The 19,472-nt window shown below is 38.3% G+C and overlaps 1 protein-coding gene across 10 annotated transcripts in view; it reads right to left on the bottom strand.

Annotated features, from left to right (window-relative positions):
- The window catches only part of RASAL2 (RAS protein activator like 2), a 265,824-nt gene that overhangs the window by 13,632 nt on the left and 232,720 nt on the right, over positions 1–19,472 (bottom strand). For 7 of the 10 annotated variants that reach the window (XM_033092539.1, XM_033092540.1, XM_033092534.1 and 4 more), the window contains 7 exons: positions 17,704–17,848; positions 13,847–13,991; positions 12,945–13,181; positions 10,940–11,141; positions 8,630–8,829; positions 7,207–8,068; positions 498–632 (listed from right to left, as the gene is read on the bottom strand). In XM_033092539.1, the coding sequence (XP_032948430.1) occupies positions 498–632; positions 7,207–8,068; positions 8,630–8,829; positions 10,940–11,141; positions 12,945–13,181; positions 13,847–13,991; positions 17,704–17,848 (1,926 nt within the window). The remainder of the gene's footprint in view (positions 1–497; positions 633–7,206; positions 8,069–8,629; positions 8,830–10,939; positions 11,142–12,944; positions 13,182–13,846; positions 13,992–17,703; positions 17,849–19,472) is intronic. The other 3 variants (XM_033092541.1, XM_033092536.1, XM_033092538.1) reach the window with 1 other exon arrangement.

Raw genomic sequence — 19,472 nt, 5'->3', positions numbered from 1 at the left:
ACAAAACAAAACAAAAACAACAAAATAAAATGGAACCAATACATAATGTATTTTAAAAAATCACCTATAGAACTAGAAGTTCTTAATCTAGAAAAATGCAAAAAGAAAAAAAAATCATTACCAAGATATAGAAAGGAAGTCTAGTCCATCCAAGGGAAGTTTTGGCTTTGGTTGAACACTAACAAGCAGTTTATAGAAACACTAAATATTCACCTGAAATGACTAGAAATGAATAGCAGAGGATTCTCCAAATTAAGGCAATCTACATTAAAAAAAAAAAAAATTAGAGCTAATTCCTCCCACCCAGCTTGATGGACATTTTCTGCATATTTTCACATCAGGACACCACTGAATTATTATGTACAGATATGTACATGATGGTTGACATGAGACGTGGGGCTGAAGTTGGGGGCATGGATCACGTCCTTGGCTAGACAATCCTCTTGGTAACCTGCTGCTGCGGGGCCGTAAGTCAATACAGACAGACGCGGCTCTACCTTCTCGGCGTGCTTGGCTTCATCTGGATTTTGCTCAGTTTCTTCCACATCCTCTTCGTACTGCCCATTGTTCAGAACCCAGGCTGCTGTCCTCTCTACTGGGGACATTGTGGCAGAGTCCACAGGTGATTGAACCTGAGCCAGAAATACTCATGAGTATCGCCCCAAACAGTTCATCCACTAGTTACGTTTCATAGAATTATTCTTGGAGAACACAATGGTGATCCCTGTGTTCTAACAAATGCTCTTAGTTCTAAGTAAAAGTTTATTAATGCCAGGACTGGGGGCGAGGAAAGAGAATACATATACATTTGTAGAAGAATAAACTATTCTGAATAGAAATTCCTAGGCAACACACCCAGGAATCTGCCTTTTTCTCCCTCCAAAGAAACACAAGGTCTTAAAATTGTTAATTAGTCCCGTGGTCCAAATTACCTAATGAATTTACAGTGATGAGAGAATGAAAGAAAGAAAGCACAACTTGATGGCTGATTGCTCAGGTGAGGAAACATCTGTTTAGCCCAGAGATGATCAGGTAACCAAGGAAATGATTAATGCGAAACCAACTCAGAAGGTGCCCATTTATACATCAGAATGTCGAATTCCTGATTTTCACACTAACCATTTCGTGGAAGAGAAAGAACAAGTGATTTTAGTCATTTTTTACAGAGCAATGATTTCTTGATACGTTAAGCCCACTAAAAACGTCCATATACTAGACCAGAAAGTTTCTTGATGAATATAGGCTCAAAACAGTGGCTATCAAATTAGTCTATGGGATATTTCTACCCAGTTAGGATGGCAGATTGTCCTTTTACAATATAGATAGAGAGAGTGGTAAGAATTCTGGCCTTGCGTAGCAACTCTCCCACTTAAATTGTCACTTAACCTCTTAAACACTCTTTTCCTAATCTGCTGAATAGGGGTACCACCAGCATCACCCACCATCACCACCGAGCCTGACCATCCCAGGGAGTTGTTAAGGGTTGAATAAGATAGTGCCTGCAAAAGGTCTTTGTAGTTTACTAGAAAGATTTGATGTTGTTACTGTATTTGTTTTTACAAAACTGGCACTGGATATTACAATTTATATTCGGCTACTGAACCTTAGTGCTTTATCCAGAAACAATGCTGGACACATACAACAAATTCTGTTTCTCCGGCCTGCCTGAGAGAGTCAGATGGAGAACAAAGCATTGTATATGAGTTAGCTTTTTGATCATTAAAATGGATTTCTATTTTGAGGACCAATATTCCATAATCTCATTGAAGGGAATTTTCTCTCCCGTGCAGAGCTGCGTACCTTAAGAATCTTTATAACAATCTGGAATAGAACCCAGTTAAACTCTAAGGAGATATTTTAAAAGAAGGGGATTTTGATGACTTTGAGATTTAGAAAGACTACACCAAAAATACTGGCCACAGAGACTAAAAGGTTATCAAAGATGAATTGGGAGAGACTTGAAAACATACCATGCAAAAGTAATATGAAGGTATTTCTTAAAAGGTAGGAAGAATATCCTGGTTTGGTTGACTTACAAACAGAATACAGATACATATCAATAAAAAGTGGCTTCATGCCTGAGGCACACACAAGCAATCGTGAATGAACTTGTAGAATTTGTTTCTTTAAAGCTGTTTTCTCCACTTTCTCAAGAAATACGTAAACATGTCCTAAACTTCAGTACCCTCAGTTCTGAAAAATTGACCTTTATGTCCACCAGGGTATAAGGTGTGTTTCTTATACTTCACTCATTTGTGTATTATTTTTGTCACATTATCACTAGTAGCTTGTTATCTCTTTAAAACAAACTTTTTTCAGTTAGCTAAGTCCTTATGCTAAGCAATAATACCAGTAAAATAATGAGTTTGATGTTATATATATTACATACTTATAAACATATTTTTATATTAGTAATTATATTTCTTTCTAAAATGTGTTAATATTATTACATGATTAATTAAATAAACACCTTGTATACTTAAATAATTTTGAGTATCACACTTTGGGAACACTGGCCTATAGGATATAGTATCATCTATAAAAGGAAGATAATAATTATCCACATGAGAAGTTATTATGAGAAACAAATGATATAGCACGGAAAAGCCCTTTGTGAACTACAAGGTACCTCTCTCTCTCTCTCTCTCTCTCTCTCTCTCTCTCTCTCTATCTCCCCCCCCCCCGCCCCCCATGCTGGATTTAAAAGTAGAACACAATAAATTGCTTTAGTATTGGTAGAAAAAATAGTTTAACAAGGGATTTGGTTTTTATTTGATATATGTACACCTGAAAGGCAAAAGAATGCGGTTCTGAATCTTAAAAAATTAACAGAAAGTCAATATTTAAAGGAGACAAATGCCTTTTTAATTTTATAATCTTATCACTTTAGCACATAGGGCACAGAAAAGCTGCTTTTCTGTAAAACCAGGATTTTCTATTCAATAGCACTTGGAGATAAAGTAGCTATTAAAACACACAGCAACTTCACTGTGTGGAATTTATTACTTCAAGGCAGCTAATTCAATAGCTTTCTGCTTTATATAGTTAACAAGAGGTTGCTTGAATGAACTTTCTTTCCCGGGATTTGTTATGGTGACTATTTATCGAGTGTCTCTAAATACAATGCAAACTATACTCCTATGAACACACTAAGGAGATCTTAGACCCTCAAAACATATTAAAAACAACAACTCCTTAGGGTAATCTTGGATAACTGTTAAGTGAGAAGCAATAAAAACAAGAGTTGTTTCATTTCACTGGTGACGGTGGTAGCTACCATATCTTCCGAAGGCTAACACTGTCCATTGAATTATGAGAGGCTGTTCAATGGGCACTGGGCGTTTGGGTGTCTTCCTGCTTTATTGGGTGAATCTGATTTTCAATCACTTCCTAAAATACCCTAGCACTTTGCATGGCATACGGTAGGTGGTCAATAACTGCTGAAAAAGTAAATCAGATCCTATTAATTATTCTTTGTAGTCATGATGAAACCTTTATATAATTATAAAGAGATGGAAAAGTAATGTTGAACAAATCAAAATCATTGTGCTAGACTTGAAGAAAATAAAGGTGATTTTTGTTTCAAAATTAATTTTTGTTGTAGTATGTCCTTCATATGAAATAACTATATAGTGGTTTTTGTTTTTGTTTTACCTTTTTTCTATTGGTCTTATGTGTGCTGGTCTTATTTCTCAATTAGGTTGTCAATCCTTGAGGCATGGCACCATATCACACAGTTGTAAGTTTTTTTGAATGGTAGTGACTATATAATTGTACAGTAGATGCTCAATAAAATATTCATTTATTAATACTCTAGATTCTCTTTGGCATTCATTACTAAAGTATAATTTATTGCTAAGAGAAATACACTGTCCTCTAATCCTTCTCTTAGTAATAAATTATACTTTATTACTATGTAGAGTAATAAAGTGCATCAAACGCCTGTCCTCAAAATTGTTCCATCTCCTTTATAAGCTGGCTAGATAGCAGAATTTATTCCCTCTAGTTTATAGTCAAAGAAATTGAGAAAAGAGTAAGTGGTAAGAGTAAGTGGTTCAGATCCCATTTTCCTTAGCTATAGCCTTAGGAAGAGCATTTATATCTACTGACTTTCAACAGCGGATCATTAAAGAAAATGAAGGATAAAAAAGAAAACGAGTAGAAATTCCTATTAGGAATATCTCTCCCTTTTGGGAAAAAGCTGTAGAAGTTTTCTCTGGGAAAAATCATAACGCTTTAGGGCAAAGGGGCCTGAGACAGCAGTTCCACTGCCCCGACAATTAGTCATAGCCTGGCTATGCCGATGACAGTTGAGAACAGGCCAGCTCCCTGTTCCGTGCTAGTATTTACTAGATATAAACAAGACTTGTTGGTTTCTGCTTCTTCACAGTCTGAGTCAGGTTCCCATCAATGCATGACACTTCTATCAACAGCAAAGAAAGGGCTGACTACATTAATAAGTAAACTCTGAGAGTCCTTGAAGAGGTTGGTTAGGAGAGGGTTCAACAAACCCAAACGTGACAGCTACAACATCCTTCCAATAGGCTGATCAAATACCAATTTTAAAAGCTTCTTCAAATTTGAATTTCTCCGGTTAGGTAATGTGTTATATCTGAACAACTCATTTATTGTACATAAAATCTATTATACATACAGAGTACATGATACACAAAAAATTAAATGAAGAAGAAAATGAGAAAAAATAAATCTAAATAGAGGCTGAAAAGGGTCAAAAAATTAAGTTTCCTTAAAAAAATTCCCTCTCTGTACACTGCTTCCCTAGGATTTTATTTCCTTCCTACTCAGTAGATGAAGACTGAAACTAGTTACGCTGCCAACAATGGCCACGCCTCTGATACAAATGGAATTTGCATGGGACAAAGCCACTGATAATTACAGACGCCTACGAACAATCCCCACAAAGAAATCTCATTTTTGAGAGAGAAGAATTCCCCAACACAATTTACAATTAAAATATGTAAAGGAATTTGCCTAAAAAATGTGCCGATTCTATAGAACTTCAGAGGCTTCATGGGAGAAAAGCAAGCAAGAAACAGAAAGATAAGGAATTAAAAAAAAAAAAAACTTTGAAAGAACAAACATCTATGTAGAAAAAGCCAATCTAGAAAAACCAGAAACTTGATGTATGGTTTCACTGGTATGGTTTGGCCGCAGTACCAGCAAAGGGATAAACAAAATGGATACTTAAAGCTATGCTAGGGCATCTCACTGTGCCCTACTTCACGTCAATATAATATAGATGTTGCTCAACTCATTACTGGCTGTGGCATACAAAAATTTTAAATCGGTTGTTTGGAGACCATATGCATTTCCTACCTCCCAACTAACCAGTCTTCTGTTCACCCATAGAAACATGTACTGGGTGCTTATGTGATAGGTGTTCTATTATTTTCCGATAGCACTAATATAAATGACAATTGGTTCCACATGATCATACAAAAGGCTATTTAATTTATGATATTTATAACAATGAGTCTGTGTCGTGGGCCCTGGGAATCGAGGACTGCAGGCTACAGGAGGGCTGGGGAAGCATTTCTCTCTTCCGTCCAGGGCGGGGCCTCCGGCAGGTTTTGAAAAGTAGGTAGAGGGCGCTTTCCCTTGTCCTGTCCCTCTCTGCTAATCTGGTATTTTCTCTCTTCATCTCATCCTCGGGCCCTCGTGCTGCACTAAGCCCCCCAAGTAGATGTTTGCCTCCACACAGCATTCCATCTCTAAAATTACGTATCTTTCTTTGCCCCTCTGAATACAACTTTAATTCTCTGAAAGGAGTTGCTAGATGCTAGCATAAAAGCAATGTGTGGGAACTATAATTCATGATAGGGTGTGAATGACTGGCAGTCTCCTAGCACACAAATTAAATTTTATATATATATCGATATAGATAGATACACAAGCACTAATTTTTTCCTTTTCATTAAATGAAAATGCCTATTAAGTCAAAAGAAGTGGTGAAATTTGGGGAAATACAACAAAATAAAAATGAAAAATTTAAGACTAAAGAAAAACTTTATTTCTCAGGAAAGAATGACCAACTAGAAAGTTTTGCCCAGGAAGTCGGCTACCAGAATCAGCTTAAATTAGTCATCCTTTTCATCCCTTCCTCTTCTGCATCCAAAGATTCTGTAAATGTTCTATTTTTTTTTTAAACAATGATTATCAAAGTAGGGGAAGGGCTGTCATCACAGCAGAGTGGAGGCAGAAGCACCCAAATCCGTAAATGCCTACCTATGAAAGCAAATTGACACATTGGGGTTTTGCTGCAGTCTCCTCAGACAAGGTATTTTGCTCACAAAAGGATTTGTCATAGAACTTTTTAAATCACAAAGCTCCCCAGTACTTATGATTAGGTTTCAAAAAAATTCAACAAATATAAAGCTTCTTAGGAGAAAAAAAAATTTCAGATGAACATAAGATACACACACACAGGTACACACACAAATTCCTAAGGTTATTAGTTTCAAAGGATAAAATACGTATTGGTCCTTCAAAATGTAATATGTAAGGAAGAAATGATTAAAGTCTTAGGAAATCTTTTTGTCAAGAGAAAAAGTTTGGAAAAATATTAAGATTGGTGGGATACTAGCTGGACTTGTCCATGTAAAGAGAAATACAAGGGATGTGTAAATGTTTAGAACACTTGCCAACCACCTGTGTTTCTATGTTTTTACCTCGCCTCTACAGGTGTTCAGTTGTTTATTTTTGTGGCCATTTCCAGGAAAAGGCACACGGGACTTGATATTTCCCAGAGGGAGTTGGGGGATGGAGTAGAGAGCAGTTACATTCAACTCTTGGCTCGGAATGTAAAACTTTGTTCTGGAAGCTTAAGAAAAAAAATTATGGAGGATTAATGTCCCAATTCCCAAAATATTTTCTAGTTGATTTGGACTATAGGTTTCGTAGTTTAAGTGTCTAATTATTCACTCCACATGCTACTTCTGTTCTCAGTGTAAACTGAGGCAGTAGCTTTGTGGGAAGAGAAGGAAAGGCCCCCCCGCGTGGTTTTTAGTCTCCTCGTCCGCTGCCTCACCTAGCCAGGTGCCTCCCACACCTTTCATATCCTCTTTCCATCTAAAGGTGGCGGAACATATTTTTCAGTGGAAACCTTGTTAGCAATTGGGTTTCCCAATGATTTCTGCACAAAGACCCGAGATAGTAGAAGCCAGGCCCTCCAACGCTCACCCCTACCTGCTGTGTCTGCTGTCTCTGGATCGCTCTCACTTTGGGGACAGGACTCTCCCTGGAGGAAGAGGACTGCTGGCGGGACCGGCTCCCGTTCTGCACAGGCTCAGCCACCAGGGCCGCAGAGGCCACCGACATGCTCCCCGTGCTCCGCAGGGAAGCGCTGTGAGGCAGGGACGGCGCGGCTTTGGCTCGGGCGCCCAGCCCGGCCTGGTCCATCTTTCGGATCTGGGCCTGCCCAGTGCTATTTTGCCGCGGCAGAGCAAGAGGTATGTGTCTGTCTGGCACAGTGTGCCGCCTGGAAAAGTCCTCGCTCTGAGTGCTACGTCGGGTGAAATCTTCCATGCTGCTGTTGCTGGGGCCACTGAGTTTGAAGTCTTCACTGTTACTTTGGCTTCTGGAACTGGCAGTGCTTAGGTTCTCCAAGCTGGAATCCACAGAGGCCTTTGGCATTGCGGGGATGGGGTTACTGAGGTGATAGACGGGGTTCTGGAACGACAAGGGCTGGAGGCTGCCTGGCTGGTTCAAGGCTGGGTGCAGGGGCCTTCTCACTTGGGGAGCACTCTGCGGGGTGCTCTGGGTTTCCCGCAGCTGTTTGATGCTGGCCACCTGGGTTATGGAAAGCTGGCTCCCGGTCAAGCGCAGAGGCACATCCAGCATGACTGAGGCATGTTCCACTTGAGCAGCGTGAGTGTCCTGGAGGTCCATGAGGGAGACGCTGCGACCGTTAGGAAGGCTGCCTTCCTTTCCATCCTTCTCAGAATAGGTCATACTCTGGGAGGAGGTTTGCTGAACCAGCAGTAACGTTTTCCCTCTGAAATAGCTCTCTGTGTTGTCCTGGCTTGGAGACTTTAGCTTATGCAAATCACTGTGGGAAAGGAAGGAACCTTAATTTTACTCTTGAGGCAAATGCAACATAGTTAAGATCCCATCATTTCCTAGTTAGGCTTTAAACCCTCCCAAAGCATTCCAATTCATACTCAATCGGTTCCTTCTAACCCTTCAAGATGAGAAGCTCTGAGTGTACAACTGAAGGGTCCCTCCCCAAGGCACCAATCTTCCACTACAGAAGCCAAGTCTAAGAATCCACACAGCCCATCTGACATAACCAGACAGATACACACACCATGGTTTCACCCGAGGTTCGCTAGATTTTTAAGTGCTACAATATATGACATTATCAATTTCATAGAGCCCTTAGTCTACCACTAAATAGGACATAGCTTCTCCAGTATTAGTCTAGAAAATAAGTGTCCTAGATCTTGTGTATTATTATGACAAATAACTGCATTTATCTCAGGTCAGATAATTCTTTCCAATTGCTCACGACTTTAAAGATTGTAAATTCAACAAATAAGTTAAAGAGATGTTTGCCAAATCTCTAAACATTATCCCTCTGAGGTAGTACTTCACATTCTCTCTTCCATACCTGTCAGTGGGGTCTTCAAATATTTTCTGCAGCCCAGAGGAGAGGCTTCCACTGACATTGGGACTGGAGTTGTGCTCAGTGAAGCGTCTCAGTTGCTGCTGTATTGGCGTAGGATTAGTCAGAGACTTGGTAATATCAGCAAGAACACGAGGGAGAGGGCCCAGTTTTGCCACGGTCGCCTGTAGGAAGGAATTTTCACCCTAATTGGATAATAAGCATTGCGACATCCACCACAGGTTGTTTTGGGGACAACGATGCCCATTGATGAAGGGGTGTAGGTTGGAGGGGAGGGGAGGTGTTTGCATGTGGGGAGCAGCAGGTTCATAATGCATTGTTACGGAGCAGCAGAACCATGGCGTCGAGATGAATGGAGGAGGCAAAACAAGGTGCGGCAGACATTGAGGAAAGAAAGGAAATAGAAATTAGGATTATGCAAATAAAAATTAAAAGACATGCTCAAAACAACCAAAACATTGCCATTCCAACTAAAATAGGCATGCAAAGCAAACGAAATCTTTGGAAGACTAATAGATCGAGGTGGGGGAGGGGAGGGGAAGAACCAGACACCTTCTAACCAAAAAGGACTTCAAGACCAGAAGGCTAGTTTGAGGGCACTTCCAAAGAAAAAGGATCACGTGAGGGGAGAATGCATGCCAACATACAAGAAGGTGTTGCATGCAGGGGTCCAAAGCACTCCACTCCAGGGCACACAGTTGATATTGCCATTCACTATCGCATTTAATCTTGGGAACCCTGACCTATTGCCAACTGGGCTTGCATCCGCATGACAATTTTTTTTTAAGCAGCAAAATAAACTGTCTCTATGAAATATGTCCGGACAGAGTCCTGGTTCCCGGGACCAAACAGAGATTAAACAAAGGAAAAGTGTGTTTACACAGCAAAGCCTGTTAAAAAGACCTTGACCCTGAATAAACCAGGCTGATAACTGTTATCTGCATCTCACTGTCGCAGTTATTCAACAAAGAATAACTTGTTGGTGCTTGCTTTATCCAACTGTTTTTTTTCCTTTGGGGAGTTCTTATTCTCATGGGGTCTTATGGGACCCTCAACTGTTAGGCAGTTTTACGTGACTGTCTCTGGATCTTCTTTGTTTGCTCAACAACCAATAGATTCTTCAACTCGCCTTGAACGGCTAGAACGCACGCTCAAATGCCCCTCGAAGAATAGCTTTCGTGCTCAACCTTCTTTAGCTGTGATTCATCCACATTCAAGGAATTTACCCTCAGCATAGCTGCAGCTTAATCTCTAGCTGGCATTTCTAAAAGTGAAGAAGGGGTCCTCAAGAAGAAGGAACAGTCTATTTTACAAATGTGTTAAGCACTAGTGGACACCCTACCATTTACATTTCCTCAGGAAAGTGGTCTTTATTAATAGGTTTTACTCCCTCCAATTTTATTGGTGCAACATTTTCAAGGATAATAGGAAAATGAAGGAAAACAAACAAATTCTTATCACAGGAAAATAACTGTCTTTTGAAGTTATTCTAACATACCACCACACATATTTATAAATACCTGTAGCAAACAAAAACATCAAAAAACAATTATTGTGATAAATCTAGCTATAGTCTGCTAAGACTATTTTCCATTGTAAAATCTATGCCTCTCTATAAAATCCCAGAAGGAATAAAATGATTGGTATGATATATATTTAGTTATTAATATGGTATACAAGAAATTTCTTAGCTTGTAATCAAAATAAATGATTAAAAATGATAATTGTTTTCTGTATTCTTAATTCATATCTGTAGAGAAAGAAACCATCAGGATTTTCAGATCCCCTGTAACTCTCGAGTAGTAACAGATATAGTAAACCCTCTGATTTGTACAATAAAAACTAGAAAATCTCATGGGTAAAGGTGATTAAACGTGATAGTTTCAGTATTTTCCAAAGTCCACAGTTCTGTTAGAAATTACTATATGAGGCTTCATCTCATCCTACTACGCATGAATAAGGTCACAACACCAATATTTGATATTAGTTTCTAGGCAAGTTTTTAGATGTTATATATACTTACTTTATTTATTTATAGAAATAAATACTCCATTAATGCAGATAATTACTTAAAAATATATGTAAATAATTTCATGGTTTTCTAGAATGTCCTGGTTTGTAGAGTATAGATTTTACTCAGAAAAGATAACCATTTACTCCCAGATTTCTAAGATAAAAGGCTGCTTTCAACTAAGAGAAAGCATGAGTGCCATCACTCCGTAGATACTCTCTGGAATTCAGGTACATCAAGGTTCACTACCTCCCAGCTCCCATGACTATTCCAGCCTACTTTACCTTATCAAGTTGGGAAACCACTTCCCACAATAAGGAATGCAAAACTGAAAGCTCCCGGCCCAGGTCAATGTAACCATCAAAGCCTGGGGTGTTTGAGATGGTGTCAGGATTAGAGATCTCCAAAAGAAAGCGCTTCATTCCACCCCATTCATGTTCTAAAAAATCATTCATGAATGCCATGTATTCTTCTTTGTTACCAAATCTAAAGGAGAGGGCAAGAAAATGAGAAAGAACATATTCAGGAAAAGAAAGGTAATCATTTTGAGCTGACTTTCACAGAGCTATACATTTTTTTTTCCTTTTGGGCAGGTAAGTGACTTATTTGTTTATTATCTGTAAGAGATAAATGCTAAAAATATTAATAATAAAAAACTTTGAATAGCTTCCTATTTTCTATCAGGTAAAATAATAAAGCTGTTTTTCTGGTATTTAAAGCTCTCTGTAATCTAATCTTTATTGACCTACCAAATGGTTCATCAGTATAAACCTTTCAATATCACTCACTTCTTTAAAGTTTCCCAGATATACTTTCTCTTCTCCAAGCTTTTATTCATGCTATTTATCTCTGCTAGAGAAGAACTTCCTCTCTTCTTTGTCTATCTAGATTCTAGATTCTAGATTCTAGCTATCTTCAGGGACAGCTTAAGTCCAAAACTCTTGTTCTGAAATAAGCTAGAAATAATTTTTTTTAAATCAGAATTAGCTCAAATATGAGTAAATATGTATATTTATGCATTGGCCTCTGTATATGGTACACAAAGTTCAAGTAGTGCACTTCTAAAGTGCCACTATTTAAACTAGAAAACAATCTGTCTCACTGAAGTTCTAATTTTTTCCTTTAGTAAGTTTCTAATAGAATCTTGTCTTTAAACTTTAATATTGAGTAGGTCTGCTGTGATCAGTTTTGCCAGTGTGAATTCCTTCTCAGTGATCTTAAAATTATTTTCTGTAAATTGTAAGAATTATACAAACTTAAGAAAAATTTGAAAACAATGAAAAGTGGAAAAAGTGTGGGTGTACCCACTGTATCACCCAATATATCTGCTGTTGACATTTGAGTGTATTTCCTCCCTGACTGCTTTCTATCTTCTTTTAAGAAAATCTACAGAAAAGTTGAAAGAATATACAATGAACACCCATGTGCTGTTCATTTTCATTAACCAACTGTTAACATTTTGCCAAGTTTGTTCTCTCTCTCTCTCTCTCCCTCCCTCCATCCCTCCCTCTCTCTCTCTCTATATATATTTACACACACACAAACACGTATACTTTTTTCTTTGGCTGAATCATTTTAAACTAAGCTGCAGACAAACCTCTAAATATATTAGAACCTATTTCTTCAGAATAAAGAAAATCTCTTACATGAACCAATGCCATTATCACACTAAAACTTTTTAAACTAAATTTCACCAACTATCCCCAAATGGAGTTTTATAGAGTTTTCTCCAATTCAGATCCAATTAAGATTCAAGAATTCAATTTAGTCTCTTTTAGTCTAAAACAGTCCCCCTCTGTCTTTTCCATTTTTCATGACATGTGACTTGTTTGAAGGGGCCAGGCCAGTTGTCTTAGATCATGTAACCATGGAATTTATCTGATTGCTTTTCCCAAACTTTTTATATGGAGGTTTTTGCGTTTTGACATTACTGAGACAATAGCATATGCACCATTTGATGTCTTGCCTTTTTTTTTTTTTGGCTAAAGTTTTTAATAGCTTTTTTCATTTAATAGAATTATATCTTCATTTTCCATGTTATGGGGTATTCTTTGTAAACACTGCTTACAGTGGCTTCAAATATTCTATTGAATGCATGTACCACAGGTTACTTAACCATTTCTCTATAAAATGAATATTGAAGTTATTTCCAATTTTTTTGCTATTTATAATACCACCACAATGAAAATCTTGTAACATGAGTTATGAGAACCCCACCTCCATTCAAATTTTAGATCTTGTGTATTTTTAACAATGTTTTTGAAAAGTGGTTGTGGTGGTGACACCTACTTGGCAAAGTTCGCCAGGTTCTGAATGACCTTGGCAATGAGAGTCAGAGTCCGAGAAGTGCGGTCATCGGGATACTCTTGCATAAGGTTGAAAAGACTGGGAGACATAATGGCTGGGCACAGGAACCGGAGAAACAGTGAGGCACTGATGAGCCGCTCGCTAATGTCTTGCTTGCCACGGTTCAGGCACTGATGCTTCCATGATGCAAACACTTCTTTTAACTCACGAGGGAAAACACTGGGGAAAGAAAGAAGATCAAAACCTCTAAATATAAAAGCAGCACAACCCAAGGCGCACAAGCAATTGCACTCTGGCCCAACACACCTCCGCTCTAGAGCCAGGCGGTGAGGAGGGCGTAGTGGAGAGAGCTGCCTGATTCGTGGCTGAGAGGTAGTGGAACATTCCCAGAAGCCCAGATGGAGACTGGAGAGCCAAGGCTGTAAAACTCGGGAATTAGTGTAAATTTAGTCTTGAAAAGTGGGAAAATGGCATGAGGCTCCTGACAAAACCATCTGGTTTAATACAGCTCACCATACTCTCTCTAAGGACTGTTCATCAAAAATCTTCCAAAATCTCACCGATTGCTGGGGTTAGGGCAATGATCACAAATCATGACACATCTGTTTAACACTAGTAAACATTTTAGAAAGCCATTAAAATACTTTTAGTGTCAGAGGAATGTGGTGCTAATATTCTATCTGAACATTATATTTATGCAGACAGTTCAGAGGTTCTTCTGCTTACAATGGACATTTAGATTTTAGGTAAGACTATATTAGGGAAACTCGGTTTTTCCCCTAAGCCCTTCCTTTGGTTGGGAATTAACAGTTGACACTGTGATAAGTTTTATATGGAAAACGGTAAGTTCCATAAGCAGGGATAAAGCACTGACATCAGCTCACCAGTAAGAGTTGATGATCTTGCAGAAAGCCAGCTCACAGCACATTTTCAGGTTGCTCTGATGGTCTGTCAGCTCACTAGATGAACATTTGCTGGGATCCACTTCACAGTTCTCATCTGACTCATACAAAGCTTTGATGAACTCCCCTATTTGGAGAGAGAAGATCGCAGACAGTGTAACTAGAGTGTCTTTCTGAGGAGAATAAAAGGATTTAGGATCTCTGTCCTAAAATGTATAATTGGGAAATCTTTCTGAGACCTGACATGGAGGGGACAAAAGATTGTTCACAAATGGTTATTGCTTTGGAATCCAAGTTACCCCCTTCCACTTATCATGTTTATTTTCCTTATCCTGGAAGTTGCAAAACAGCCATCACTAACACCATCATCATGGCATTTATAAAATAACAATGATACTACTTGAAACAATGACACAACTTTAAATCTTTTATCGGAAACCACAAAGATATTTAATTAGCAGGAACTCATTATTTTTCCGAAGGCCCCTCTATCAGGGTGAATAATATTGCTATTAGATGAGAAGAAAAAAATAACCCAAGTTTGGTTGAAGATAGCCCAGGTAAGGTTTGAAGTGCTAATGCTGGTGCCAAACATAAATTCAACTAAGGATGCTTAGACTTACCTTTTGTAATGGGGACAGCCGTTCAATGCAGCACACGATTGCAGCAGAACATCTCTTTATATAATCTGTACATGTGTTCCCACATAAATTTAGCTTAGAAGCCCTGTTCTTACGTGCAGTCCTCTATAGGGATATGCCCAACATTCTCTGCAAGAACAAATCCTGTTTACCCTCCTCTGTACCTTGGCTATGTTATACTGGCCCACATTTTACACTGTTTTGTGCTTATTTGTGCACATGTCTGTCTCATCTCTAGGATGAATACCTTTGGAGGTCAGGGACCAGGTTCTATTCATGTTCAAATCCACAGCCTATTAAATAGCTCCCAAAGCATTGCAGGTGCTCAATAAATATTTATGAGAGCTGGTAGTATGTATTCTTAGGTCTTTATAGGCCTTTATGAAAGAGGAGTAGATCATTAAAAGATCCTTTCAAATATATTTATATTTGTTAAGGTTCATGCTAGTTATGATGGACTTCATGAAAGTGAACAATAATTTCTGTAATATTTAATAGCATCAGCAATATGAAGGGCATTTTCTAATAAAATGGTTTGTACTGAAGCAAAGGAGTGCTTTTAAAACTAGCTATGATAGAGGGTGGGAAGTGATTATTTGAAAGAAAACTGCTGTAAGAACAGAAAAGAAAGTAGCATACAGAAAAAGTAAAGGCTTTAGCGTCGGACAGGTCTAGGATCAAATCCTGGACCCATCACTTAACTGACTGTGGAGCCTTGAAAAGTCACTTAATTAGTCCAAGCTTCAGCTGCCTTATTTGGAAAATAGCGTAACAACTCCCACCCTATAGAGCTGTGGTAAGGATCGGAAATAATGCATGAAAAGAAAAGTGTTGATATGACGCCTGGCGTTTGTAGGGGCTCAACACAGTAAGTATTGTTATGTACAAACCAGGCAACTTTTATAGTTTTCATAAAGTGAAATGACTAAAACTAGTACAAGGCTTTTAAATATGATTACTGATTCTCACAAGATTTGTATTCAGCATGCTTTCAATGTCTCCTATGCTATGTGCTGCCACAGAATTGACCCCATTTAAAGAGGACCTACATTTAAAACAAAGTCATCAGTGTCAAATGCTCCCCATAAAAACTGGCCCACCTTTAAATTTATACCATCAATATTCTGTTTAGTGAGTTCCTTAAGCTTATACTAATTCCAGGGAAATAATACAAATAGTAACCAATAACTTGTGAATTATAAGAATATTCTTCTTTTATTCTTCAAGATAAGAGCCAAATAAAGAACTCAAGGGTCCAGAAGTAAATTAACTGTCTATAGTGGCAGCCTAAAAAGTTTTTTTTCCCCTTGATTATGATATATAATCCTCCAAAATACAGCGAATTATTTTCACTTTTGAAACTATAACCTATGTCTGACGTGAAAAGTACCACATTGTAAGGTGAACCTTTTATAGGTTTGTACCTAAAAGCTGCTTACCTGATCAAAAAATTACTGAGACAGATTCAATAATCCATTTACATTTTCTCTCTTCCTTTGAAAAAATTCAGAGCCAAAGTGGGTAGGTGCTCACTATGTGGTTTAAATGGAAGTTTGTGCCCACAATGTTCTACGTGTTTTCTAGGTAAACCATTAACTCATTAGTATCTAGCATCCAAATTTCATGTGCAGAAATAAGTCAACAGGTTAAGGACATATTGCTAAAAAAGAATTTGCCTCTGCCACCAAGGATGGAAACCAGGCCTTTTGGGGACTTCTTTCCTATATCTCACAGGTGGCATTTCCTGTGTGTCACAGGACGTCAACATGCAATCTGTATTTCAATTAGAAAGGTAAAGGGGATTAACAGATGGAAGAATTAGGTCTGAGGCAGAGCCCATGTGGTAAATAGTAATGGTTCAATCAAGATAAATGAAGATTGTGCAATATGACTGGCAACTTTTAACTCAATTTTCTTAGAGAGTTCTTTAGGCAGTCTGAAAATAGCATCTGTTTTTTTTTTTTTTTTTGCCCAAAGTGTATGAAACATAGCAAAACTATTCAGAGTGCTCAGCTGTACTTATTAATTTTTTTGTTTAACAAGACTTCACCACCGTGAAGTCCTTTTATTTAATGCTTACTATGAAATCTTCCTCAATTGTATTATTCGAGGTTCCTGCCAGAGCAAGTAAAGTATCAACTAGAATCAATTTCTTTAATTCTTCGAAAAAGTATTTTTTGGTTATAGGGATATCCTTATCTTTCTTCTCTCCCTATATTGTAAGCTCCTTGAGGGCAAAAATCTATCTGCTCATTCAACATGCCTTACTGTCTCGTGATAGTCACAGGTGCCTACTGAGCACATGAAATGCAACCGGTGCAAATTGAATGTAAAATGCAATACATGTAAAATGCACACTGAATTTCAAAGAGTGAGTATGAAAAAAGTGGAAAACTTTATGAATACTTATTATACTGATTACCTGTTAATATTTGGATATGATGGGTTAAATAAAATGTTATTAAAATGAATTTCATCTGTTTCTCACTACCCTTTTGATACTGTGGCTACTAGGACATTAAATCACATGTGACTCTATTATATTTCCATATTTCCAGATGTGGAAATAAAAGAAAGGACTGTTCTTCAAGAACTCACGTCTGCTTTGTCATGATGCACATCAAAGCGCCCAGCACAACACTTTACTCTAGAGGCTCACGCCTGAATTTCACAACCACATCTGGACTTGCAAGTGAGTGGCCTAACCAGCAGGAACCACCAAGGGAACAAAAATTAGTTATTGTAGAAAATTCTGGAGGCCTTGAAGACTGAAATTGGGAGTTGTGGGAAATGGCGAGCGTTTCTTAGTGTTTGATGCATGATAACAAATGTTAACACTTTCAAGACTTAAGTGATGCATTTATATCATGACATAAATACCCAACCCTGGGGAAAACAGGCCACCCTCAGTAGTGACACCCACTAATATTATAACGTGTATCTCAGGAACTTGGGGCCTGGGGGCAGCTGCATATGCTGCTGGGCTCCTTCCTCCTGCACAAGCCATAATAAGCCCATCTGCTGTTGTTCCTTGGTGAGTACTGCAGAGACTTCGTAAAGCTGAAACTCGAACTTGAACACCCTACTTGGCTAGAACTAAACACCAAGCAGAACTGGAGCTCCATTTGTTTGTCTCGTGAGGATGAAATAACAGCGTCAAAAGGGGGAGAAAAGAGAACATGTATTTCTTCTCCATACCCAAGGCATCATGGAGATACTGTTGTCCCACCAACTTGAGGTATTCCTCAATGGACTTGGTGGCAATGGTGTTCTCTCTGAAGATCAAGACGTCATGCTCTCCACATCGATCCACCTCAGACATCACCAAATCGGTCAGAAAATCCTGGTAGAACAATGTTCAATCAGGCAGAAAGCAACTGAATAAATAACATACATCAGAAGAAACTGATGAGATATCAGACATCTTGAAAATCCTGCTTTAAAACTAAAGCTACCAGATTCATTTGAAAGGAAAAAAGTCAGGATAGAATCTTAGCGGTCACTACCCCTAAGTTTAAAATTCCTTCAAAGGTTTCCCATTGCACTTTTGACAAAGGCCATACTTCTCAGCTCAGCCTACAAGTCTCTACTTTCTGGTTTCTGCCTCCCTTCCCAGCATCATCTTGTACCATTCTCACTATATTCTGACCCAGCCTCAAGGGTCTTCTTTCTAGGCCCTTGAACACACCAAGCCTTTCCTAACACACAGTGTTGTCTATCCACCACAAAGCATTATGCAAACACTGCCCTCAGCTCTGCTTCCCTCCCGCCGTCACTCCTGTCCCCCTGTCACTCAGGAGAGTTCACTCCTCAGATCCTCTGCATTGTCGCTTGCACATCATTTCTTCAGTTAAGCTTTCACTGACCAACACTGCACTGAACCCCATTCGTCAGGTCCCCTCAATCCACACTCTTATAGCACCATATATCTTTTTTCTCTGCACTTCTCACTATAATCACACATTTATTTCTGTAATTACTTGATTAATATCTATTTTTCCTTAGGAGGCTGTAAGCCCCACGCGGCCAAAGACAGTGTCTATTTTTGTTCACCTCTACCTTTCCAGCACTTAACAGTTTCTACACATAGTAGGTATTTAATATGTAACAGTTACAAATTGGTCCACAGTATCAACATGGAATTTCTTGAACTAACACCTGAACTTATTTTTTAGGCAATCTGTCTGCCCCCATCCCCGCCAATGTATCCAAGGAGGACAGCATAAGGAGAAATACAGTCCTTAAGAAACAGTGGCTTTATTTCTCAACAGTCTTAAAGAACTTGATGTAAAGTTCAGTGTTTATTGCTGTTCAGTCTGAAACGTGGTAACAGGTATTTTCAATATTATATATTTATTGGATATATCAAAGTCTAAAAACCAAAAACAGAGGGAACATGTTGACTTACTTTAAAATTAAGCATTTTAAACATTAATGGGATTTACTCTGGGGCAGCTTAACAATGTAAAAGAATTATAGACTTAATGATCACTATCAAATTCTTAGGCTGAGAGGCAGGAAGAAGCTTTTGGGGAGCGGGGGGTAACATTCCATATCTTGATTGTGGCGGTGGTTTCAGCGGGAGCATTATCTGCCAAAAATCATTCAATTTTTCACTTTAAAGGGGTAGAGTTTATTGTATGTAAATTATACTTCAAGAAAGTTATTTAAAGAATCCTATAGGTATCCTGAACTTTGGGCAACTGAACAGCAGAAAGAACATATCTATACAATTTCAAAGATGACACTCAAAATTTTAATGACATCTCACCCCAAGTTCTTAAGCTTTTTTAATCCCAGAAAGCTGAAGATTATTATCAGTAAACACAACCACAAAAATGATTATCAATAGAAAGGCAGATAAGAAACTAAATATTGAATATATTGACATATTCTGATTTGTATCAAGAAATCTTAATAGCACTTTATTTTATTGTTTGGTTCTAAATAAAATTATTCTAACTTTG

Source organism: Rhinolophus ferrumequinum, chromosome 22 (assembly GCF_004115265.2).
Source record: "Rhinolophus ferrumequinum isolate MPI-CBG mRhiFer1 chromosome 22, mRhiFer1_v1.p, whole genome shotgun sequence".
NCBI classification, from domain to species: domain Eukaryota; kingdom Metazoa; phylum Chordata; class Mammalia; order Chiroptera; family Rhinolophidae; genus Rhinolophus; species Rhinolophus ferrumequinum.
Note: the sequence above shows the minus strand (reverse complement) of the source record. Positions and strands in the feature narration are given on the sequence as shown.